This window comes from Aspergillus costaricaensis, assembly GCF_003184835.1.
Source record: "Aspergillus costaricaensis CBS 115574 unplaced genomic scaffold BO79scaffold_41, whole genome shotgun sequence".
Lineage (NCBI taxonomy): Eukaryota > Fungi > Ascomycota > Eurotiomycetes > Eurotiales > Aspergillaceae > Aspergillus > Aspergillus costaricensis.
Window position 1 is genome coordinate 19,413 of NW_020291841.1, and position 23,152 is coordinate 42,564.

The 23,152-nt window shown below is 49.1% G+C and overlaps 8 protein-coding genes and 2 non-coding genes across 10 annotated transcripts; 5 read left to right on the plus strand and 5 right to left on the minus strand.

The window, feature by feature from the left end:
- Positions 1-508: 508 nt before the first annotated feature.
- On the plus strand, positions 509-2,307 carry BO79DRAFT_290507 (FAD-dependent oxidoreductase; the record flags this gene model as incomplete). Its single annotated transcript, XM_025688897.1, has 2 exons — positions 509-984; positions 1,041-2,307. The coding sequence occupies 2 exons, from the start codon at positions 509-511 to the stop codon at positions 2,305-2,307; spliced, it is 1,743 nt and encodes a 580-aa protein (XP_025535156.1).
- Positions 2,308-2,754: 447 nt separating this feature from the next.
- Positions 2,755-3,948, plus strand: BO79DRAFT_202814 (serine hydrolase domain-containing protein; the record flags this gene model as incomplete). The annotated part of the gene is made up of 1 exon (XM_025681669.1): positions 2,755-3,948. The coding sequence occupies one exon, from the start codon at positions 2,755-2,757 to the stop codon at positions 3,946-3,948; it is 1,194 nt and encodes a 397-aa protein (XP_025535157.1).
- Positions 3,949-4,822: 874 nt separating this feature from the next.
- Positions 4,823-4,895, plus strand: BO79DRAFT_t239. The gene has a single exon. It is a non-coding gene; the product is annotated as a tRNA-Lys (tRNA).
- A 266-nt stretch (positions 4,896-5,161) lies between these two features.
- yvc1 (putative potassium ion channel Yvc1) lies at positions 5,162-7,494 on the minus strand. The gene is made up of 5 exons (XM_025688898.1): positions 7,360-7,494; positions 6,973-7,300; positions 5,981-6,915; positions 5,785-5,925; positions 5,162-5,736 (listed from the first exon to the last, which is right to left on the minus strand). The coding sequence occupies exons 1-5, from the start codon at positions 7,433-7,435 to the stop codon at positions 5,303-5,305; spliced, it is 1,914 nt and encodes a 637-aa protein (XP_025535158.1). The 5' UTR covers positions 7,436-7,494; the 3' UTR covers positions 5,162-5,302.
- A 103-nt stretch (positions 7,495-7,597) lies between these two features.
- BO79DRAFT_232418 (uncharacterized protein) lies at positions 7,598-8,160 on the minus strand (the record flags this gene model as incomplete). The annotated part of the gene is made up of 4 exons (XM_025684232.1): positions 7,598-7,702; positions 7,842-7,906; positions 8,075-8,095; positions 8,130-8,160. 4 exons carry the CDS (start codon positions 8,158-8,160, stop codon positions 7,598-7,600), a joined length of 222 nt encoding a protein of 73 aa, XP_025535159.1.
- On the minus strand, positions 7,735-9,514 carry BO79DRAFT_240498 (translation initiation factor eIF2 subunit alpha). Its single transcript, XM_025685035.1, has 4 exons — positions 9,273-9,514; positions 9,031-9,193; positions 8,754-8,961; positions 7,735-8,698 (listed from the first exon to the last, which is right to left on the minus strand). Exons 1-4 carry the CDS (start codon positions 9,348-9,350, stop codon positions 8,221-8,223), a joined length of 927 nt encoding a protein of 308 aa, XP_025535160.1. The 5' UTR covers positions 9,351-9,514; the 3' UTR covers positions 7,735-8,220.
- A 2,618-nt stretch (positions 9,515-12,132) lies between these two features.
- BO79DRAFT_158625 (uncharacterized protein) lies at positions 12,133-13,625 on the plus strand (the record flags this gene model as incomplete). Its single annotated transcript, XM_025678915.1, has 2 exons — positions 12,133-12,748; positions 12,808-13,625. The coding sequence occupies 2 exons, from the start codon at positions 12,133-12,135 to the stop codon at positions 13,623-13,625; spliced, it is 1,434 nt and encodes a 477-aa protein (XP_025535161.1).
- Positions 13,626-14,543: 918 nt separating this feature from the next.
- BO79DRAFT_202819 (SulP family inorganic anion transporter) lies at positions 14,544-17,264 on the plus strand. The gene is made up of 4 exons (XM_025681670.1): positions 14,544-15,049; positions 15,114-15,743; positions 15,808-16,324; positions 16,389-17,264. The coding sequence occupies exons 1-4, from the start codon at positions 14,700-14,702 to the stop codon at positions 17,085-17,087; spliced, it is 2,196 nt and encodes a 731-aa protein (XP_025535162.1). The 5' UTR covers positions 14,544-14,699; the 3' UTR covers positions 17,088-17,264.
- A 42-nt stretch (positions 17,265-17,306) lies between these two features.
- Positions 17,307-20,396, minus strand: BO79DRAFT_158521 (uncharacterized protein; the record flags this gene model as incomplete). Its single annotated transcript, XM_025678912.1, has 6 exons — positions 17,307-18,087; positions 18,172-18,485; positions 18,694-18,695; positions 19,010-19,605; positions 19,667-20,163; positions 20,232-20,396. The coding sequence occupies 6 exons, from the start codon at positions 20,394-20,396 to the stop codon at positions 17,307-17,309; spliced, it is 2,355 nt and encodes a 784-aa protein (XP_025535163.1).
- Positions 20,397-21,391: 995 nt separating this feature from the next.
- Positions 21,392-21,462, minus strand: BO79DRAFT_t240. Its single transcript has one exon. It is a non-coding gene; the product is annotated as a tRNA-Gly (tRNA).
- Between the last annotated feature and the right edge of the window lie 1,690 nt (positions 21,463-23,152).

A 23,152-nucleotide genomic window follows, 5' to 3' on the forward strand; every position in this document is an offset into this window, starting at 1 on the left:
GCAATGCAGGCCAGACCCTTATCTTCGAGGTAAGACTCATACACATGCCAGATCGATCCCCGGCTATGCAACGCAAATGAGCCTGTAGCCCCGACAAGCTGACACTCGCCCTACATTGCAAGTCATTTTCGCCCCCATACGCTAGTAGGGTCAGGGTCTGCAGCCTTGCTAGAATCCCCAGTATTGTCAGTATTGTCAGTATTTTTGGTATTTTTGGTATTATTTGTACTGTCAGTATCGTCAGTATCATCAGTATCATCAGTATCGTCAGCAGTGGCCGGTCATATGGTAGTAGTACTCAATATACCGCGAAATAATTGGTCAACATGTCAAGTGGCTCCAGGTTGATTGTCATTGACAAGAGGCAGGAACACGGCTTGGACTCGGCAATTAGTAGTAGTGGTGCTAGGGTTGATAGTATCGCTGAAACCACATAAATACAGAGTCATGAGAAGCAAACCTCTGTCAAAGCATCCTTCCTCTACCCCCAAGCCCTCCTCCTACTGCCATGGTCCGTTCCCTTCATTGGCTAGCCACTTCGGCTGGGCTGGCTTTGTTGCCCTTCAGTCAAGCCATTCCCGCTCTAGTTCAGGGGTCTTCGACATGTCGCTACCTCCCGGGCGACTCCGAATGGCCATCGGCTGCGGACTGGCACCAGTTGAATACCACTGTGGGCGGCCGACTCAGCGCGACGGTTCCTTTGGGGGCGCCTTGTCATGAACCACATTATGATGCTGCCCAGTGCGCGTACTTGGCGGCGGAGTGGATCTATCCGGAGCTGCACGCAAATTCCTCCTCCTCTTTCAGCAATCCTTATTTTCAAAATCAGAGTTGTGATCCCTTTACCTCCAAAACGAGTCCCTGCCTTTTGGGTAACTACCCGGACTATACCATCGATGTCCGCGGTGCCGCTGATGCAGCGGCCGGGGTTACGTTTGCTCGCGAGCATAACATCCGGCTGGTCATCAAGAACACCGGTCATGAGTAGGTTCTCCCCTTCTGATTTGAATGTGTGACGGACATTAACTCCATGCCAATAGTCTTTTGGGTCGATCATCTGGTAAAGGTTCGCTTGGTCTATGGACTCATCACATGAAGAACATTTCTATCCTGGACTATCACCACCCACGCTACACCGGGAAGGCCATGAAGATGGGGGCGGGAGTGCAAGGTTTTGATGCCTATGCAGCAGCTCACAAGGCAGGCCTTCGTGTGGTTGGTGGAACGTGCTCCACGGTGGGACTGGCAGGAGGATATACGCAAGGCGGCGGACACTCGATGCTTTCCACCCTGTACGGACTGAGCGCGGACCAGGTGCTGGAATGGGAGGTGGTCCTGGCAGACGGACGGCACGTCGTCGCCACGCCAACTGACTACCCTGATCTCTACTGGGCCCTCTCTGGGGGCGGTGGGGGCACCTACGCGGTGGTCCTTTCCATGACAGTCAAAGCCCATGCCGATGGGATCGTGACAGGGGCCAGCGTGACGGTGACACAGACCAACTCCAGCGATGCTTTCTGGGAGGCTGTCACTGCCTTTCACACGGCAATGCCTGCGTGGATCGCGAAGGGAGCAGCCACCGCCTATGTGATAATGGACGGCAGCCTGTACCTTATGCCGGCGACATTCCCGGGCTACAACGCGAGCGAGGTAAACGGCTTCATGCAGCCATTTGTGGCCCAGCTGCAGCGGCTAGCCGTCAACTACACGATTTCGGTGAACTCATTTGATAATTACTACACCTTCTTCGACACCTTCTTTGGCCCCTTACCCGATGGCTCCTACACCAATGCACAGGTCCAGGGCGGCCGGCTGATTCCACGCGAGGTGCTAATGTCGGCGGACTCCAACCGCGCCCTGACGGCGGCGCTGCGCGAGATCAGCTCCAACCGGGCATTCCGAATCATTGGCGTGGGCACAGACGTATCGCGTGGAAGCGATGTACCCAACGCGGTCTTCCCCGGCTGGCGTAAGGCCATTACCTGGATCGAATTAACAGCCGACTGGGACTTTACGCAGAGCTATGCCACCAACGTCGCAAACGAGACGCTGATCACAAACCATTACGATCCGCTGCTGACGCAGGTGACGGGTCTGGCGAACAACAGTGGGGCATACCTAAACGAAGGCGACTTCCGGCAGAAGGACTTCCAGACGCAATTCTTTGGGGGCAATTATGCCTCGCTAAAGCAGGTTAAACGCCGATACGACCCCGAGGGGGTGTTCTATGGCACCGCCCTGGTAGGCAGTGATGATTGGGAGGTCGCCAGTGATGGGCGCTTGTGCCGGAATAGCGAGAGTAACTGAGAGATGGACAGGCAACCTTGTAATCACCATATGATGCTAATAGCCTAATAGACCTAATGCAGTGGGGTGGTGATATGATATAGTATTTATCTACCACTTAAAATAGATCTCTGCGGCGGTTCCTTCCGCTGGCCAAAATACAATACAATTCAATACCACCTGTACGAACAATACGAACCCTATGTATGCCCTCTGTATCCGCCCCCAAACCCCCAAGAATCACTAGTAATAAGTATCACCTAACAGTCAACTCTCCGATGCAGGGAAGAGGGGCTAAGTACAAGTGGGCCGCGAAATTGAATCTCACCCAGGGTCTCAATACCAATCCTTTGGTCTAGTAATCATTCCTCGGTTCGCAGTTTATTTTACTTTATTTGATCCAAGTGTTGTCCACCCATCTCACATCCACACTACAAGAAGAAAAGTTATCTACCAATACTACAGCAGATGTCTCTCCCTCCTCTTATTCAGGGCCACTGCGCCCCTCCCTTCTCGCCTCTCCGCAATACCCTGACTGAGAATCTGCAAGCCGGGGAGGAGCTAGGCTTCAGCCTCAGCGTGACCGTCGGCAACGAAACGGTGGTCGATCTCTGGGGCGGATATGCCGACGCTGCGCGCACGCAGCCCTGGACTGCTAACACCGTCACGTGCATTTTCTCCAGCTCCAAAGTCATCACCAACCTGGCAGCAAACATGCTGATTGACAGGGGCCTGCTGGACCCTTCAGCGCCTGTGGCGCGCTATTGGCCCGAATTTGCTGCCAATGGCAAGGAAACCATCCTTGTCAAGCATGTCCTGAGCCACACGGCGGGCCTGCCGGCTTGGGAGCTGCCCATCACGCTGGAGGAGATCTGCGACACCCCCGTAGCAACGGCCAAGCTGGCAGCGCAGCAACCGTGGTGGTCCCCGCCCGGTAGCCACCTGGGGTATCACCCGGCCACACAAGGCGTGCTGGTAGGCGAGCTGGTGCGCCGCATCACCGGCCAGTCGCTAGGGGCCTTTGTCCAGTCTGAAATTGCCGAGCCGTTGGGGGCCGACTATCGTCTAGGTGTACTCCCCGCCGATGAGGAAGGGGACCCCGCCCGTGTTGCTGAGATGGTACCGCAGCCGCAGATGCTTTCACTCGATGGGCTGGACCCGGCCAGCATTATGATGCGCACCACCATGGGGAGCCCCATCCCGCCCCAAGCTGTGAACGGACCAGGTGCGCCGCTGCGTCGCACTGAACTGGGTGGTACCAATGGCTTCTCTAACGCTCGCGCTATGGCTCGCATCGGCTCCATGGTCGTCAACGGAGGTCAGCTTGACGGAAAGCGATTCCTCTCCCCCGAGACTATCAATCGCATCCTGGAGCCACAGGTCGATGCTGTCGATTCGGTCATGGGCAAGCGAATGTCCTGGGGACTGGGCTGGGCTCTTCCCACCTCGGGCAACTCCTACGACTTGGTCACTGATGGGCGTGTGGCTTACTGGGAAGGCTGGGGAGGGTCTATCCTCATCATGGACCTAGATCGAAAGATGTGTATTGCATATGCAATGAACAAGATGGGCGCCAGCTTGGAGGGCGATGACCGCACCCAGGCCTATGTTAAGCAGATCTACCAGATTGTCCGTGACATGCAAGATACTAAGGAGATATAAGACTTTAGTATGTTTTTAACTTAATATGATACCTTTCCTTCCTAGATTGGATATATCATCCAATTCCATTAATAGCAGTATTTTCAAGCCAATGGAACTCTCTCCACCTTGCCAGACATCGATAAAAATACCCAAAGATGTGGGTATTCCTTACTCTAGACTAGATAGCTTTCATCCTGACCTGAAACTAAGCTCATGTTTGTGTTTGTAGATACCCTTGAAACTTGCAAGTTTTGGCTATGATAATATGGAACTACTAGCTAAATATCTGTGAGAAGCAGTTACTGTACTTTTCATATTCACTGCTCCCTTTGTATATACTTACATGATATAATCAAGCAGATTTTTATGTAATCCTAACCTACTTGGGATGGAATACTGGAGGTAAAGTACGGATATATAAGAAGTCTATATAACCGGATTTCTTAGTAAGGAAGATGTGATAGAATGGAGAGGTCCGTAGCAGTCAGAATAATTTTGAAGTAGTGTATTAGAAGCTACGTGGGGTGGTCTTGTAGATGGCGCGCAAGGAAGATTGAAAGTACAGAAAACCCTATCCCGACATGATACATCAAGTAGCGGCTGCAACAGCAGCACATGCAAGTACGCATGTCACAGAACCACCCTGCGAATCTATTTTCCACGTGCACTATCAGCTGTATTTAGTGGGTGAGTGCTTAAGCGGGGAGAAAATGGTGAGTATAAATATCGCCTGTACGGATATTAGGATGGAGAGAAGTACCAGCAACAATACCATGGCGTTTAGAAATATATACTTCGAACCGAAGAAGGGTATCCCTGGAGTGGCAGCTGGGTCAGCATAATTTATCGTTGGAATATGTAGCATACAGAGCTGCCTTCTTTCACCGAACTAGCCCGGCTAGCTCAATCGGTAGAGCGTGAGACTCTTAATCTCAAGGCTGCGGGTTCGAGCCCCGCGTTGGGCTTTCTTTTTTGTTCCCACATGTCTACTTCAGGATTCGCATGGGATCTCTCTTTTTTCATTTTCTCCTTCATTTGGTTTCCTTTATTACCCATTACCATATGTTAATAATATACGACTAATATCTTTCAATTGGAGATATGTCTGCCATGATAGGTCTTTTTTGCTTACCACTTTTGGAAGCCATACCTTACTTATGTCGGCGTCAAGCTACCAGAGTCATGACTCCTGGTGCTCATGATACGTATATGTAGGCATTGATATATATATAGTTCCTAAATATAAAGTCGAGCAAACGTCGAGCAAAATACGAAACGGAAGTTCACTGTCAACAATGCACAAGACATGGCGAAGCGTATAGATCATAAACACCATGAACCGAAAGACAACTGACCCTCCCCAAAATCACGCTCATTCCGGATCCACGATGGTTGAGCTTGACTCCCCCATCATCATACTCCTTCCAGCCTTCTCCTCGGCCAAAACTCTGACTGTCTCGGTCAGCGAAATAACCTGCTCCTTCAGCCGCATAACCTCCAAGGTGGTGCCATCCACTTGAATATTTGGGGTGGATTCCCGTACGGTCTGGGTCCAGCTATCATCGAGATCAAAGTCGACTTCCTCGGCAGCGTGTTCCCATTCCTGCACGTCGTCGTCGTCCTCTTCACCGCGCCGACGGTTCCACCTAATGCGTCTTGCGTCACGCACTTCGAAGAACGCTGTGATAACGAGGATGGGTGAGTATATAACGCCCATGATGACATCGTTGAGCTTGGCATAGTATTGTCTTGGTAGCCACCACTCAAACGGCAGCACTAAGAAGATAATCTCCAACAGATTAAAGGCTATTTTAAGTGTTAGCGTAGGTATCAGAAATAGTGCGCCAAACATACGAGGTATAAAGACATTCTCATCCGGTGCGCGAACGAACTGCATGGTCTTCTGAGCGAAGATGGCCATGTACTCATCAATAGCATTTCCCGAGATATCCTCGTAAGCACTGTTGTAGAGTGCAATGAGAATGTTCAGCAGAACTGGAGTGGATTCAATTAGCTGTGCAACCAAACATTAAACTCGAGGAATACCCACTTGTCATTACAACAAAGTTGAAAACGTAGTAGAGGATAATTCCAAATGGAAAGGCAAAGTCCTCAAACGTGCTGAATTCTGGGCTCTGCATGACGCTGTTCGCCATTCCTTGCACAATGCCTCTCACAATGGGGGTATCATCATCCACTTGAGCCATGCCGATGAATGCCTGGAAAAAGCCTGCAAGAACGACGAAGAGAAGGGCGAAGAAGATCAAGCTTTCCTTCATCATGACTCTCAAGACCACAAACATGGCACCGAAAAATCGGAAGGAATCGAGATAGAGCATCATACGCATCCAGAACATCGGCCCCGCAAATGCCAGAAAATTGTAGCTCAGTTCGTTCAGACTTTGTCTTTCCGCATCGTGAACAGATTGAGAATGCGCCAAGGCGGCCACGCGCAGAAAGAAAGACACGGCGAGGATTGCGTAGAGCGTAGAGTTGAAGGCATTCCAGAAGTCCAAGTAGTGCCAGCCGACTTTCCAGAGTTTGGAAACTTCGTCGCAGATGAAGGCAAGGGTCATCACATAGAGGATCCCCTCCACGGCATCTAGGTCACCGGTGGGATTTACTGTGTTGATAACCTGGGTGTAGAGTCCGAGATAAACGAGAGAGAAGAAAATCTGGCAAATGTTCTGATATAGAGGCGTCCTCATCCGATCTGGGTGGAAGTGAACTGCAAAACTTGTGTTGTCCCTCTCCAGGTAGGGAACGAAATTGGTTGGATTGCCCTCTTGCTGGCAGAACCATCCATTCCACAGGTATCTGATACACTTTTGATAACCTGAGGAGCCAATGACCCTCAAAGCATGTAGATCAACAGCGCGCTCGATGACATTAGCCGGCATGGCCTCTCCACCATCAATGAAAATCGAGTACCGCTTAAGGAGAACATTGATGAGTAGATTGTCCTGATCTTCTTCGGTTTCAATGCTATATCAGCTTGATCAGCAAAGTCTCCATAGCAATGCCAAGGGAAGGGTGTACTACATCCTCTTCGCTATGACCTCACAAGCAAGGGCTCTGCGCTCATGTAAATCAGAATCCCAGAGCTCTTCCTGAGCCTGAAGCTTGAACCAACGCAGACAAACGAGTAGACAGAAAGGAACACAGGCCTGCAGGTCTTCGCCTCCTGCTAGACGGGCTGTTTGAATCACATTTCTTGTGATAACCCGACTATTCGGACTGACAATATCACTCTCATCTAGCTCGCAAGGGATGACTTGCTCCAGCTGGTACTTCAGACGAAGAGCGACTTTTGTTACCTCCTTAGAGGGTAGGGTAGAAGAGACCTGGTCATCTGTAAAGGCAGGAAGCACTATGAACCCTGTTAGCCGAGAGCATGTTGTAGAGCGGCTCCGCAATCAGATGACGTACATCGGTGTTGTTCCATATGCAGGCGGTGGCGGGTCCGCCCCGCGTCGGTGTTGAAGATATCTCGCCAGTGACCCATTTTGGATGGCCCAGAGGAAGAGATCAGTTGGTAGAAGAATAGCTACGGTCGGATTTTCACAGACGCTGAGGGAGGACTCAGGAGGGAGACTTCAGAGCTACGGTCTACTTAGTTAATGTAAGTCTTTCAGGACTAACTCAGCCAGGCCGCGCGCCCCACTTCTTAGCCGCTCACCCAAACCACCAATGAAGGAGCCATCTTCAAGGTGCAAAGCATACAAGCGGTCAGGATACGAATGTTACTGAGCAGCAGCGCGAAATGATCGACCTGCTCCTTGCAATTAATCCGGAAGAGAAGGGCTTATACATCAGTGTCTGAAACGGCCACTGGGGTTGAACCGTTCGTTGATCAAAGAAGCTTATGTACATCAGAAAGAGAGGGCTCCTGTTGGGCCAAAGCCACTCACCAACAGAGAGTCAAGCAACATCCACTGATCAACAATACAAGGGACAATGTGCATGTCATTATCACCTTATGGGAAAGAAAGGCCTCTGGATGGGATGAGGCCCTTCCGATCGTCTTCATACCCCGCCGATGATCTCGATTTCACCCGTCGCACATCGCACATTAAACCGTACTTGCGTCTCATAAATCGTGTCATGTCCAGAAACTCTATTGAACTTTTTTTCCACACCCTACCCGACACACTTATATGATCGCCTTCAATCTTCAGTCTGCGATAACCCCACAACACCAGTTCGTGAAGCGCTCTGCTTGTTTCTCATGTCGCCGCCGAGGCGAACTCTCAAGCTTCACACGCTGTCGCTAAGCTCGCGGCGGGCAGTTTACTCAGGAACGCCCTCATCGCTCTCGGACATGCTCTCGTCACCGCTGACTTCCATGTTCTCACGCTCACGCTTCTCCATGAGCTCCTGGAGGGCAGCATCATCGTGCTCAGTAACAGCCTTGGGAGCCATCTTGACAATGCAACCACCGCCAGACTCCTTGATCTTGGCCTCAATCCTTTGAATAGCCTCCTCGAGCATTTGAATACCAATGGCCTTGTCCAAGCACTGGCTGGTCAAGACGTAAAGTGGTGGGGCAACCAACTTAACCTTGATCTGGGTCTCGGGGGTGTTGTGGGCCTCGGCGGTGCGCAGGGCCTCCTTGACCGCATCGATACCGTCGTAACCGAAGCAAGTAACCTCAATATCGGCACGGACCTTGGTCGGGTGAGGAGTAAGTCTCTTGCTGATGTAGTGCGTCAACTCCTTCTTCACGTTCTCGTTAGGGAATTCAACCTCGTTCCACACGTCGGGGTTCCTGTGATGATATGAGTATGATGATTCATGACAGTCTTGAGTCCAGTGGTCCTTACGTGATGGAGATCTTGAACGCATCGTGGGAGTGTCCATATTTGCGGTTCAGGGGCCATCCGATCTGCTGGTATAGGGTCTCAAGAGGGGTCTGAGTGGCCTCGGCAACGTGGCGCATGATGGAGTGGACAGCCTTGCTCTTGTTGTATCTTTCCTCACACTTGACAACATCTTCGGGAGAAACTCGACGCTTGGAAAGATCGATATAACCTAAATACGTAGAAGAATACGAGTTAGTAAGTTGATGCTGATGTTGTCATCCAGAGGACTCGGACTTGCCCTTCTCCTTGTCCACACGAAGCACGATGACGACCTCGTTACGGCCGATACGAATAAGCTTCTGGATACTGCGGATACGTCTGCGCGACAATTCGGAGAGCAGAATCATGCCGTCGATGTTGTCATACTCGAGGAGCTTAACGTATGCGCCCATTTCGGCGATCTGTGAGGGGTTGAGAGACGGGTGTTAGACAGCGTTTTTGAACCCCGAAAAGAACCAAATGACCTGTAGCAATGCATACCTGCTTCACGTTGACCATGACATAGCTGTCAACCTCCGGATACTTCTCCTCGTAGAAACGGCAATTTGTCAACGACATTTTCGGCGGGGTTGCGCCTTTTGCTAGGCAAAGCTTCGGAACTGTTCAAGAGTTGATGGAAGGCTGGAAATCGATAAGGTATCCGAGACAAGGTGGCCTCGAAATAATACCTGCGTAAGAGTGCCCGAAAGGATGTGAGGGAGTTGTGAGGTTGGAATGAAGACTGCCACTATTGGGGATCACAAAGCACAATTCGAAAAACCCACTTTCGGCCTCGCGGTTGAGTCATCACGTGCAGGGCTCAAAAGCCTCACCGCCCGGCAAAATGCGATAATGCATTGATAGGCCTATCCGTCTCCGCAGACTTAAGGTTAGAATGTGTATTGTCCCGACAAGACTAAAAGTAATTCTATCGCTAAGATATTCAACAACATTATCATGGAATTTTTATGGCAACTGCAGCGAAAACTGTGCCCGAGCAAACAGTATTGCACAATTGTCTTGACCCTTTGTCTCCGTACGCCTGTTTAATGAATGGCTTAATAGTGCAATATCCCTCCAAGACTAGCGCTACGAGATGCTTTCTATTTGTATACAGAATATCTGCTTGAACCTCTCAAAGTGCAGCTCATCCATTCGTGTCAAGCAGCTTAGACTAGTGGTTTCTACGAAATAGTGGATATTGGCACGAGTCCAAAATTTGTAGCTCTTCTTATTGACCAGACATATCATGCTGGGATAGGAGGAGTACTTGCATAAAAGTGGAGTATTGCGCAAAATGCTACTCAAATATCCCGTGCTATCTGAACTTTGCTTACACAGACTCAGCACTGAAGGTTGCTATTGATGAAAGCCATGGTCTTGGGAGGAAGACAGCATACGCTGAAGCAAACCAGTATGGAGGTGATCCCTGCTTCCACCCCCGAGCTGAAAAAGTAATGGAAGTAAGATAGGTCAGCTTACAGATTGATGTCACACTGTGAAACATATCACTAGAGTATTCAATGGAAATGGTTAGTGAGATTTCAGAGATGCCTAAGCATGGCGCTTATGGTTGAATAGTATATCTATTCGGAAGACGCAAACGTCGTACCTAAGGCTATACCCCAGTAAAGATAGTCGTGTCAAAAAACAATGTATAGATGTTTTCATTATATTCCAGCGTAACACAGATAAACCCAAAATTTCGATGCTAATGCTTCACTATACCTGAACAAGTGAATATTTTGAAGTTTATCTACTGATTGAAGAAAGTGGTTACCTCTATATTTTGGCGTGGTATCATATCAAGAAGTATGGTTGTACTTGTGAGAATAAATCACCCAGTCTTCCAATCAAAGCGCAACGTTAGACGTGACAGTCAGTCATTGAATTTAGAATCATACAACAGAAGCTGAGCTTTAGCTCAACCTCGAGGTTCAAAACGCATCAAGATAGGAAACCCTGAAAGAAATCAACAACCAATAGCCTTACCTGCCACTACAACTCTTTACAAAGCCGAGGAAACTGTTCATCTGACCGTGTCAAACAAGCATACCCAGACCCCGAACATTAGGCTGGGGGCAAACCGTTCATGACCAGCCGCATAAGTCGGGCAGGGTACCTAAGTACTATTAGACCAGATCAACACTCGTGGCAGAGTCTGCCATATTTTGGGGTAAGTAAGGCCACTTGGGAAGCAGAGGAGACATGCGAGAAAAATCAGTGAAAGTAGTAGATGACTTTAAGCACCCAGATGACTCAGATGCAAGGCTTAGTTTTCTTCAAAGATTGTGTTCGCGCGGTAGCCGCAGCAGAACCTTAGTGCTGGGACTATGGTGTAACCTAGGTTATGTTCTGTATAGGGCCATGCGCAATGGCATTGGTGGCTGTGAAGCTTCATGACCCATAGAAATGCCAGGATATGTGGACGGCATAGGTGTGGATCTACATTCACGACACGGTGGTTTGCTTTGCGATAAAAGCCTGACGCTAAACAATATATATCCAATCAATTTCTTCATCGGCTCGGAACAGTTGGCCTGGACTATACTATGTAAAGATGGGAGGATTGCTGATGCTCTTGACAGCATTGCATGAAAACTGATGAGTTATTAGTGCCCAATAAGTATCCTATTCTTGGAATAGGTTACTTCATGATTTGGTGATCAGAAGCCTGAAATAGCTTATTTGCTTGTTCTGTTTGTTCACTAGCCATTGATCAAAGATTGTCTATTCGGAGAAAGTTTAGATAAATCTTGCTAGACTCCCTGACACGACGGTTTGACTCACATAGCATGTTCTCGCGGGATATCAGTAAGCCCCATTGGTCTTTGTAGAAGCACCCGACACGTAAAGGAGAATCAACTCGAGGCAAGTTGCACAGCCATCTTTCGTAACCGTAAGCCTGGATCCAGGGCAATGCCAGGCTGAGTTTCAGCTACAGCAGGGAAGATGTTCATGAGGCTCTGCCGCAACAATTTCACTGTGTATTCAGGCTTGGCCAGGAAGTTTGATAGAAGTGTACTTGGGCAGTTTTAAGAGGTAGTACAGGCTTCAACCAGACATCCTCATAGCCTTGAACGCCTTTAAACCTACCCCTGCCACCCCCTCCTGCCATGCTGCAGGTGGAGTTTTTCATTCTTCATTATAATCTTCATTTCGTGTTTCCCCATTGACAGCCAGTTTTGCCTGAAATTTGTGACGCGAGTGTACCTTCAGTAGCAGGAAACAGCAGCTAAATAATCGTTCAACCTGGACTTCGATATGTACTAGCGGGACATGGCCCTTTACTGTACCTTCTCGGTCGTCTGGCGTTCATAGCCTCCAACATCATTGATCAGTACTCTCCCCACTTACCGCAATGGCCATCTTATTACGTACGACACTTCTACTACTCTGCACTGCATCCAGCTTTGTCTTCGCCCAGAACGTCACCACGGAGGCCCAAGCAACAGAACGGGTGGGATGGGTTGCTAACGATACGACCCGAAGCACTTCTCAGATTATCTTCTGTTGCGTATCTATCTTCCTTGTCTGCTCCTGGGAATGTGTGCACCTGAATATACCAAGTATTGAAGAGAGCGAAGCAGGCTGGTATATTTACAGGGGCTGGCTGTATTACTGGCCCACGGCTCCTCTACGACGACTTTGGTTTCGGAGAATGGGATGGGTGGCTTTGATTGCCATTGCCCCGGAGATCGGAGTGGCAGTAGCCTTGGAAGAGCTAATGGAGGCTAGGAAAACCTTTAGGAGATATAAGCATCTTGGTTTCACCATGCCCCACGCTTTTTATGCCTGTATGGGTGGGTATCGGGTGGCCATTCCCCGAACCTTTCTCAATCAGGATGTTGACACTCGGGATGGTCCAACGTTGATGGCCGGGACTGTACAGGGAGACAACGAGAATCATCAAATTTTAGTGAAAGATACTATGGTCGAAAGGATGTTATATTATAGCCCTCAGCTGACCACCCTAGGTGAGAAATCAATATTTAACTGATTCGGAATCCGGGACACTTAGCCTGACATATTGCAGAGATACTAGATGAACTAGGAATCTTTCCGGCCACTGAGGAAGCTTGCTTACAGGACCGAGGCCTTCCTCTAATGAAGGAGGAAGACATTCATAATGTTTCGACATCAGATGCTGTTATCAAGGGGTTTGCTTGTCTTCAATGCGTATGGCTTATCAGTTTGGACATCACGCGTGCGGCTGCGGGTCTGCCCATCAGTGAGCTTGAGCTGATGACACTGGCCTTTATTTTCTGTGCGCTGATAATGTACGGCTTGTGGTGGTATAAGCCGTTCGGAGTCCAACGTGCCACCCTTATACTCCCTTCCAACCAGGAAAAAGCAAGTATTGTGCAAGATAGGCTGGGTCCACCGGGCGCTGAGGGGAGAAGTCAGGGAATAGGTACTGTGGTTGAAACCTGGCTGGATTTGCCTCGTTGCTTCTTATTTGATCCTTTCGACTGGAAAAGAAGCGAGTATGATGAGCCAAGATCCATAATCTGCAACCTCACCTCTCTGGTATTCTCTGGTTTCCATCTTGTTGCCTGGAACTGGGAATTTCCATCAGACACGACCCGCATGCTCTGGCGCATCTTTAGTCTGACTGCAACAGGAGCCCCCTTGGTCCTGATGAGTATTTCAGGAATCTTGCTTGTTTACTATACGACGGGCTCCAGGGTGAGATATAGGGCGGCTCTGAAGGTGGTGATGTATGGGATGAGTATCATCTATACCATCTCACGAGTCGGCTTGATTATTTTGGTTTTTTATTGTTTCTCTTCGATGCCGGCCGCTGTCTACAAGACAGAGCAATGGTGTCATTTCTTTCCCCATTTTGCTTAACATAGTATCGAGAAAGATAGATTCAGACAACCAGCTCCATTCAAATCGAGACATCGACTAAGGCATAAGTCCAGCTTCATAGAGGTCCTCGTATCTCATTTGCCTGATGGCCGTTATTGTACAAAATAGTAGTAGTAGTAGTAGTAGTAGTAGTAGTAGTAGTAGTAGTAGTAGTAGTCCACTGGGATCATCGGGCTGGATGGTCCGTGCTACAGGCCCACCAATCAGTTACTAAGCGAAACCCCAAGATTGGTCAAATTCATCATCATTTGCAGAACAACTCATCTTCGAGGGATTGAGTATATTGTAGCGCACTCATCTGGCGTGGCCTGACTCTACTCCGTACATTAGTGGTCAATTACCAGAGCGTGATTTGGACGGTGGTGGCCATTGAAGAGCCTGGTGTTTAGGAGTGTACTCTGTAGAACAACGACCCTCTGGGTATAAGGCAACCAATTGTGTAAGCATTATATGCAGATTGCTTGTGTAACATTCTCAGTTGGATGCCCAATTACTCCAATGTTTGGCACTACTGGATTATTCAAATCAATTACAGACAGTGGGCATCATCATCACATACCGGAATGGGATAAAGGGAGAACAAAGAAAGTTATGTAAGCCATGAGTGGGTTGTTCTCCAGTTTTAGTATGTTTATCTTCAGGGTCCGAACGTCATCGACGCCTGTCTCAACTTTCTGCCAGATCGGAGAGAGACAGAGAGAGACAGAGAGAGAGAGATTGCAGGGCAAAACTCTGCCCGTGCATCAGCCTTACAAAATAAAATATCTTGGTATTTTAAAACTTTCAGTTCCACCGCCAATCAGGGCCTGCTTGCCTCGTCCGAAAACTTACGATTCCGCTAACGATGGACTTATCTTAGCCCAACAGCCACCGCTCCTTGCGCTAGCAATCGTGTCTCGCAAATCGCTCAACCACAACTGTGCTTCCTTTTTTTCCCCCAATCTTACCTCGCCGCTGAAGTCGCCATCCCTTATGGCGTTTTCTGCGACATTATAGCGTGCATTGTCTGTTTGATTCGATCGTGCTTTTCACCCCGGGTTTCTCCGAATCAACATGACGGATCTCAATCCGCAGGGCGGACACCTCGAACACCGCTCTTTGCGGGACTGGCTTGCGGGCTTCTTCCGAGCACCTCTGTCAAACAGCTCTGCAGATCCTCCGCCTGAACGGGTTCCCGAGACCTTAGAACCGAACGATAGAACTCGCTTGTTGAAATTGGACGATGGTCAAGGAGGTCCCGCATACGGTACGAGAGATGGTTTGTCGACGCCGCAGGTTGACGGTGGACCTGAAGGACATATTCGGAATGGGAATGGAAACCCAACATTTGTACAAGGACCGGAGAACCTGCCTCCCAGGACTGGGTCAGGTCTGGCGTGGCCTGTGAAGAACCATAAGACGATGTAGGTTTGGAATATACAGTCTCTCGGCTTTGGATTCAGGACGAAACAACTGATTGAGATACAGGTACCTCTCATACTACATCCCGTTCTTCAACTGGATCACACAATATCGCTGGTCTTTCCTCCGAGGCGACTTGATCGCAGCCTTGACAATCGCATCAATCTACATTCCCATGGCGCTATCTTTGGCTTCAAACCTCGCCCACGCGCCAGCAATCAACGGCCTGTACTCATTCGTTTTCATGCCACTGCTCTATGCAATCCTGGGAAGCAGTCCTCTGCTCGTTGTTGGTCCGGAAGCAGCTGGGTCACTATTGACGGGAACAATTGTCAAATCTAGCGTCAAACAAGGCCACTCGCAGGAGGACGATGAGGCCGCAAGCGCAATGGTCGTAGGCATAGCCACTGCCATGGCAGGAGCCATGATACTAGTCGCTGGACTGACTAGGCTGGGTTTCCTGGATAATGTACTCAGTCGACCTTTTCTGAGAGGTTTCATCACTGCCATTGGCTTTGTCATCTTTGTTGACCAACTCATCCCTGAGGTTGGATTGGCAGACCTGGCCAAAGAGGCCGGTGTCAGCCATGGCAGCACAGTGCAGAAGCTTGTCTTCTTCGCTGAGAATATCAAGAACTGTCATGGTCTTACAGCTGCTGTATCCTTCGGTAGCTTTGCAATAATCATGCTTTTTCGGTATGTACCAAGACCCCACCAAGCCCATAAAGGCGATACATCATTGCTGACCCTGTGCCCACAGAACAATCAAAAAAGCACTCGAACCACGATACCCCCAGGTCGTCTACTTTCCTGACCGTATCCTCGTTGTGATTCTCTCTGCCATCCTGACCTGGCGTCTTGGATGGTACGAGCAGGGGCTGGAAGTTCTAGGCTCAGTCCAGAACACTGCCACTGGGCTCTTCGCATTCAGGTGGCCCTTCCAACTCAAACATTTGAAACATGTGCGCACCGCTATGAGCACCTCCTTCATCATTGCTATTCTTGGCTTCTTCGAGTCCTCAGTTGCCGCCAAGGGCCTCGGGGAGAGACGAGACGGTGTCCAAGGCATGTCAGTCAGTGCAAACAGGGAGATGGTTGCTCTAGGCGTTGCTAATGTGGTTGGGGGCTGCTTTATGGCTCTCCCTGCCTTTGGCGGATACGGACGGAGCAAAGTCAACGCTTCTACGGGAGCACGCTCTCCTATGAGCAGCATATTCCTCAGTGTTATCACTTTCATTGTTATTATGGTGCTCTTGCCATATTTATACTATCTTCCTGTGAGTTTTTTTTCTCCAATCCCCGAGTATTACTGGGTAAGACATGTGCTGATATCCATCACAGAAAGCTGTACTATGCTCTACGATATCGGTCGTCGCATACAGTCTTATAGAGGAATGTCCCCACGACGTCGCCTTCTTCATCCGGCTGCGTGGTTGGACAGAGCTTGCATTGATGCTTCTCATCTTCGTCTCCACTATATTTTACTCGCTGGAGTTGGGTATCGCGCTTGGCATTGGGCTCTCAATTCTGATCCTGATCCGTCACTCCACCCAGCCTCGCATCCAGATTCTCGGGAAAATAGCTGGGACATCCGACCAATACGACAACGCCGAAATGCACTCAGAGAACGTGGAGCTCATTGACGGCGCCCTTGTTGTCAAGATCCCCGAGCCGCTCACCTTCGCCAACACTGGCGATCTCAAGAATCGCTTGCGCCGTCTAGAGTTCTACGGCTCCAATCGCGCACATCCATCCCTCCCACGGTTGCGGCCCCCAGAGTCGAACAAGAACGTGATCTTCGACGTTCACGGTGTCACGAGCATCGATGGCTCCGGTACGCAGGTCCTCTCCGAGATTGTGAACGATTACATCAATCTCGGAGTAAGCGTTTACTTCTGTCGCCTTTCGAATCGCAGCGTCTTCCGCATGTTCGAAAGAAGCGGCATAGTCGACCGATGCGGAGGCATGTCTCATTTTGTCCCTGGAGTTGATGAGGCGCTTCGGCTCGCTGAATCCGAAGGCCGTGCATCGGAACCTTGAAGGTTTAAATCCAAGTGAAGCCCGGCGCTTCTCTCATATAGGTGTGCTACCTGGTCATGATCCGAACCTGTAAACGATTCACGACATTGCACGATACAAGACAGACGTTTAGAATGTATAGTCCCAGCATCCGTTAGATATGTTGTTGGTAGCATTTGAAATCAGAATCATCAGCGGTTTTCTTCGATATTCGCTTGTTCATGCAGATCCTCGTAGCAATCAGGGTTTCTGGTTCTCATCCTCACTCATCTCAGCTCTGCGCAATATATCGGAAAGCAACACCTCACAAGCACGTAATGCAAGATGATTGTTCCGACCAGCAGTGGTATTCGCATCACCGTTGTCGCCAGCTGGTGTCGATGCAACCAGCTTTAGCTTCCCATCTCCACCGAGCACGAAACCCCCACAGGCGATCCGCGCAAGACGCACATGATCTTGTCCCTTGAGGGTGGGCTCCGCATTCCCACCGGTCAAATCAAACTTCATCGCCAAATGCTCCTCCAGGTATGCACTAAGCACAGCCAGAACGTCCGACTCACTTCCATCACCGTTATTTCCAGCATGAAGGAACCCGCCCAACGACTCTCGTGGCACCGTGATGTTCAAAGTACGTAAATCCGGCGCAGCAAGGGCAGGGAACGATAGCGTGAGGTGAAGCTCTTTGACAATCTCGACTGCGTTCACAGTCCCGGATCCATCTTCCAAGTTCAATGTGTTTATATATGTGTTCAAGGCTGTGCCTATAAATCGCGAAGGAAGACGAAGCGGAGAACAGTACGTGTCGAAGGTCGAAGAAAGAAAGGAGACGAAAGTTTGTCGGAGAGGAGCCGGAAAGCGGGTTAGAAGGAGCGGTAGGTGCGTAGCATGTGTTTGGGTCTGAGAGCGAGTTCGGGTGCGAGGTTTCGAAACGGTTTCGGTTTGAATTGCAGGGAGAGAGGACAAGCTAAGAAGAGCTGCTTTGTATGTTGCGTTCTCGTACTCTAGGTTCACGAGGATTCCACTTCCATGTTGGGAAGGCCTATGTAAGGCTGGTGCTGAGCGTTGAGTCCGCGCTCGGGATCGAGGTCCGTTCGACGCTTGAGACTCATTGTCAGGGTCGCGTTCGAGTTCAATGTCTGAGAATGAGAGACTGGGTATGGGTTCCCAGGTGCAGGATTGCAGCGCGCCGGTTCGGGAGAGGGTGTCGTCGTCGGTTGTGGGCAGTGGACCGGTGGATTGGAGGGCAATCGGGAAGGAGGCTGCGGTTACTTGATCGCGTAGTCGGGTCGCGTAGAACTTCAGAGCCGCGGGGTTGTTGACAAGGCTGTCAAAGTCTCTTCCGTGGTGGAGGGGGGAGAGATGGTGGAGTGTCCATGAGGTGTTTAGTAGGCTTGTTTGCGTCATTGTGGTATCGTGAGGCTGGTTGAAGGTGTTTTATGCATGCGAAGGGATGGTATATCACATTTATCACATATGGTGTTAGTATAGCACAATTGGAAGAGATGCTCCCTTGGAGCTTGTCGATCAGTAAATGATGCGGCAGCTGTTTACTTAGTCGGGAGAGCAGAATGCCCGCGGCGCGACTATCTCTCTAATCGATGCATCTTATCAAACAAACAATACAAACATCTCACTCCCAGAAAGGAGCCTAGGGCATAGGGCTAGCTTACATGGGACTGAGGAATGCATTCTTGTTACAGATTGATGGACCGATACCAAGGTAATAGAAATCTCCATTCATTTGTAGTAGCCGCTGCTAATATTGTTATGTCAAAAGAGTAACACCCAAACGAGCAAAGAGCTCATGCCATGAAGATGGATATATTCTTCGCCATGGAGTACACCAAAACCCCTATGAAACGCCTCGCCTTGTGAATGCAAAGAATGCAATGCTTGCTAAACCGACAGAATGCATTATGCACGCCATCCATCTGAAATTCGACAGTCTTGGCAGCTGAATAGGACAGGCAACCCTGTCCAAACCATGACGCGCTCTGCATGATGCGGCGCCGCCTTTCTTAAAGCCAATTCCTCCTTCACAACATCGAACCAGACATCTTCCACGGAACCATGCAAATGCACGTTCGGGGCATTCTGGAAGACCAACATGTTGATGTCGTCCTTTTCATTTAGGGTGATATCGTTATGAAAATTGTGCATGAAGTCCTTTCGCTGCATCCGCTGATTGCCGCCATCTCCGATTTCAGCGGAGAAGTACTCCACTATTCGGAGGAATGGCGACACTGTAAGCAAGGATCCAATCCAACTGTCATCCGAAACTGTAGGCTCATCTGGTGGTACAGTATACCGCAAGTATGAGACTAGAAGTTGCATGCAGTGATGCGTGGCTATGAGGGTAGGGGTGTCAGTAAAAGGAGGTGATCTGATTATCTTTACTTGCAAGTCCCGGTACATGGCTCTACGGATGTGTGGGGGTACAGGAACTGGCAAGCGTCCAGCTTCCCAGTCACGCAGAAGAACATTAGTCTGCTCTCGCCTGGCAAGAGCATAGGTCTCAAGGAAGTATAGAGTATAATACCTGTATGAGGGGAATGCGTTAGAGATGCACTAAAGAGGACGACTGAGAGGCCAATACTTACATGAGCGGAGCGAGATGAAACCATAAGCGCGCAGTCGTCCTTTGCACGAAGACGCAGCGCTCGGCTTTGGAGGTAAACATGGATTTCATGAACGCCGGTTCGCTGTGCACAAACCGATCCATAACACGGTCCGCGAGGTAGCAGCAAAGTCTTGTACAAAGCGTCTGCCGGCGACGCAGGCCGGATATATACTTGAAAGTGTATATGTGGCCACCCTTAGCGCTCTTCGCGGGTGGAAACAGGTCGGATAGCAACACTGCATCATCCTCCGGATTCCGAGTATATGTCCTTTCGCTATCTATCGGGGAGGGGAGTGTTCCATGGCGACGTTGACGGAGGTATTGCCGGGTGATCCATTGTTCCTGCGAGTTAAGCAGTAGATAGAATGATTTGCAGACAAGTTTTAATGGCAGAAAGTCCGTGACACCGCAGTGGGCGAATATCTTGATCTGAATCTCGACTGGGAGGAGATCCCAGGGGGAAGACGTCGGAACTAGCTCCACACTATAAATGTACAACACGTAGGTTAGCGATGGACATGCCTTACGCTTTGAGCATAGAACACGGGATGCGATGAGGGGCACACGACGTACACTGACGAGGACACTGATGATGAGCCTGCAGCATGCTTGGACAGATTATTCTTCTTGGCATCCGACTTCCTTCCTCTGTAATTGATGACAGCGCGCGCCTTCTTTGCCTGTAGCACCAAGTTGTGGAACGAACTCATCGTCAATCTCCAAAAGGCATGGGGAGACCAGCTCCGGCTTGAGGAACAGGAGGGAAATGCTTGTCACCATGCAAATCCCCTGGTCAGTCTTCTCGTCGATCGATTTTAAGGGATTCTCCGCTTGCGCCTTTTCGGGTTCAGGGTAGATGACTAAGCAGGGCTGAGCAATTGTTGCTATTTTAGAAGAAACTCCAAGCATTGAAAGGTCAGATGCGGGGTTTCTGAAAAGCCCAGAATAATTGGTTGTGTACAATGGCAAGGACAAAGGGGGCGGGCGTCAAAAATGGAGCAATAGTAGTGGGAGGAAGGAGGAGTGCGCTCATCTGAAACCGAATCGGGGCTATCAGTCTGCTAATTTGCGGCTGGCTTTGCTCTCATTCTGTTTTTAATGACATTGAGCTTCTGATGTATTACACTAGGTACGAAACCTTCTAAAGCTTCCATATTTCAAGCACGCGCCAGTTTACTACGGAATGAAGTAGAATAACTAAAGTATCTGGTGAAAGTTGTGTCACGCCAATTTTGATACATTCGTTTCAATGGGGACTGCAGAACTCGACCTTACGTCATCTTAAAACAGGGGTACTCCATTCTGTACCTGCTGGATTGGTTGAAGTGCGTAGCCCGGGGCCCAGGCCATAGTGGCCTTAGGCCTGGATTCGCGACATTGTGCGACATATCACTAATTGAAACGCCCCAGAGGGCTTTGAGTATTGACGCCAAAGAACTGGCGAGACCATGAACTTGAAAAAAATGCAAAAGGGAGACATTTGCCCAATTCTCTTTTCTCTACGTCAATAATGAAGATTCCATTGTATCTTAGGAGATCTAAATGAGTTATGACGTCTACCCAAGTCAGGCGAACGCCCCTGTCTGAAAATGTGACCTCTAGAAAACAAAAATCACTTGATAGGACCAACAAAGAAAGATGGGACAAACAACCTAAAGGCAATTGAGAAGAAAGTGGCGGGGGAAAAAAAAGATGAAAAAAGATGTGCATCATCCGTGAATCGAACACGGGCCTCATCGATGGCAACGATGAATTCTACCACTAGACCAATGATGCTGTTGTATGATAACGGCTTCCAATTTTGAGTCTATTAGTAGCTGTCGCAGCTATATGTGTATCTTCTGCTTAGTTTTGCTGCGATCTTAGGCTCACAACTTTGATCAAGGGCATAGTTAGTCTAGTTGACCCTGTAGTACACCATAGTAAGACGTTGGAAAAGTCGCCTTTGTCCTAACAATTGATAGCTACACTTGTGTAAACTACACAGTAAACAAGAACATGCATTATGCATGATCTAGTGCAAGCCATCGGGGCTTCCTATCTTCCGAAGAAGCGCCAACATTCAAGGACCCGCTCTTACCAATGGGCAATTACATTGTAAGTTGAATGATTATCACTGACGCAATATGTCAATTTCGTAGGAGAGAAGGATGAGTCCGCATACTGGATCCTGAGCCGAAACTCGGGCTCAGCGTGTCTACACCAATTTCCTGTTGTGGTAATGATAACACTCCAACGGAAGTATGCGCGCCGACGGAGGTATGCAAATGACCCACCGGCTAATTTGAGGGTCCCTGGCGGAATTGCCTGATTTATCTGTGATTGACAGGCATACTTGCTGTGTAGATAGTAGTACAGTAGTCACTACGCTTGAAGTTGTTGTTGTCCTTTACATAACGACAACAGCCTATGAATGAGATACTTTCATCCAGACTACAGTAGTTCCTATGAGCTATTTACGGGTGGCCGGGTGGTGTAGTAGTAATCATCATGCATGACACTCCTACAGGCGTCTGACAGAGGTTTCTCTGGTCGAAGCTTAAGTAAATAGTGTGGTGGGTTTGATTCCCATGACTGTCGAATACTGACCATGCGAAAGAAGAGGTTTATCAATAAGATATATGCCCAGTGCCCGGGAGGAGGCTAAGTATATTCAAATAAATCTAGGGAGACTACAGACAGCTTGATCCTTATATATATCACCTCCCTTTGCTGTCTATATGCTGAGTATGGTGAGAATTTTGTAGATTTCTATCTCTCCGAGGGGTTATTCTTTATAATCTTTACACCCATACATAGATCAGCCTACAAAACTGGGAAGGATAGGATTATAGTCCCATACTAGAACGTACATGAAGACATACCGCCCGTATCTAGTTAGATAGACAATTGCTCGCGCGTTTTAGGGAAGGAATCTCTCTTCTTCTGCTTGTAAGCAACTCAGCAAGAGCACCCTGGCCGTGCTGAGTTCGAGTATAAGTTCCTCTGTCTCTCTATGAGCTACTTAATTTATGAATCAGGTGTAAGAGACGATTCTCGGAAGTATGGTAACATGGTGATTGGCCTCCCTATCGATCGCCCAATGTCGGGACAGTTGAGCCTTGGCCCACAATATGCAAAGGAAGCACTGCCTCAGTGCGCCCGATTACTTGGCGCTAAATACGTGGTGGGGGGCCGTGAGCCCTTATTCTGCCCATAAGAGCCTCACTGTAGATCGACGGAGGTGCCAAAAAATTGTCACAAGCTCTTTGTCTATCGGATCTTTTATGCCGAGCAGAAGTATAGCGCAAGTAGGGCGCATAATATATTTTACGGGTCAAGAGTGATGTTGTCATCTCCTTGTGTAACGGTAAGCACCACCATTGTATTTGGGGTGATTGCACAGCACAAACCTAATCCTTCGCCCGCTGATCTCAACACGAGATCGCCGACCGAAGTGTCGGAGAGGGCTGTGAGCTTTAGAGCC

Bases quoted from the DNA above. Each gene is read 5' to 3' on its own strand.
- BO79DRAFT_240498 (XM_025685035.1), bottom strand. From the start codon at position 9,350: ATGTCGTTGACAAATTGCCGTTTCTACGAGGAGAAGTATCCGGAGGTT. The intron at 8,962-9,030 runs GCAAGTCCGAGT...CTACGTATTTAG, and splicing joins TCGTGTGGACAAGGAGAAGG to GTTATATCGATCTTTCCAAG. The intron at 8,699-8,753 runs GTAAGGACCACT...ATATCATCACAG, and splicing joins GCGTTCAAGATCTCCATCAC to GAACCCCGACGTGTGGAACG.
- yvc1 (XM_025688898.1), bottom strand. From the start codon at position 7,435: ATGGGTCACTGGCGAGATATCTTCAACACCGACGCGGGGCGGACCCGC. The intron at 6,916-6,972 runs GTAGTACACCCT...AAGCTGATATAG, and splicing joins GAGGTCATAGCGAAGAGGAT to CATTGAAACCGAAGAAGATC. The intron at 5,737-5,784 runs GTATGTTTGGCG...CACTTAAAATAG, and splicing joins TGAGAATGTCTTTATACCTC to CCTTTAATCTGTTGGAGATT.
- BO79DRAFT_202819 (XM_025681670.1), top strand. From the start codon at position 14,700: ATGACGGATCTCAATCCGCAGGGCGGACACCTCGAACACCGCTCTTTG. The intron at 15,744-15,807 runs GTATGTACCAAG...CTGTGCCCACAG, and splicing joins GCAATAATCATGCTTTTTCG to AACAATCAAAAAAGCACTCG. The intron at 16,325-16,388 runs GTGAGTTTTTTT...TATCCATCACAG, and splicing joins CATATTTATACTATCTTCCT to AAAGCTGTACTATGCTCTAC.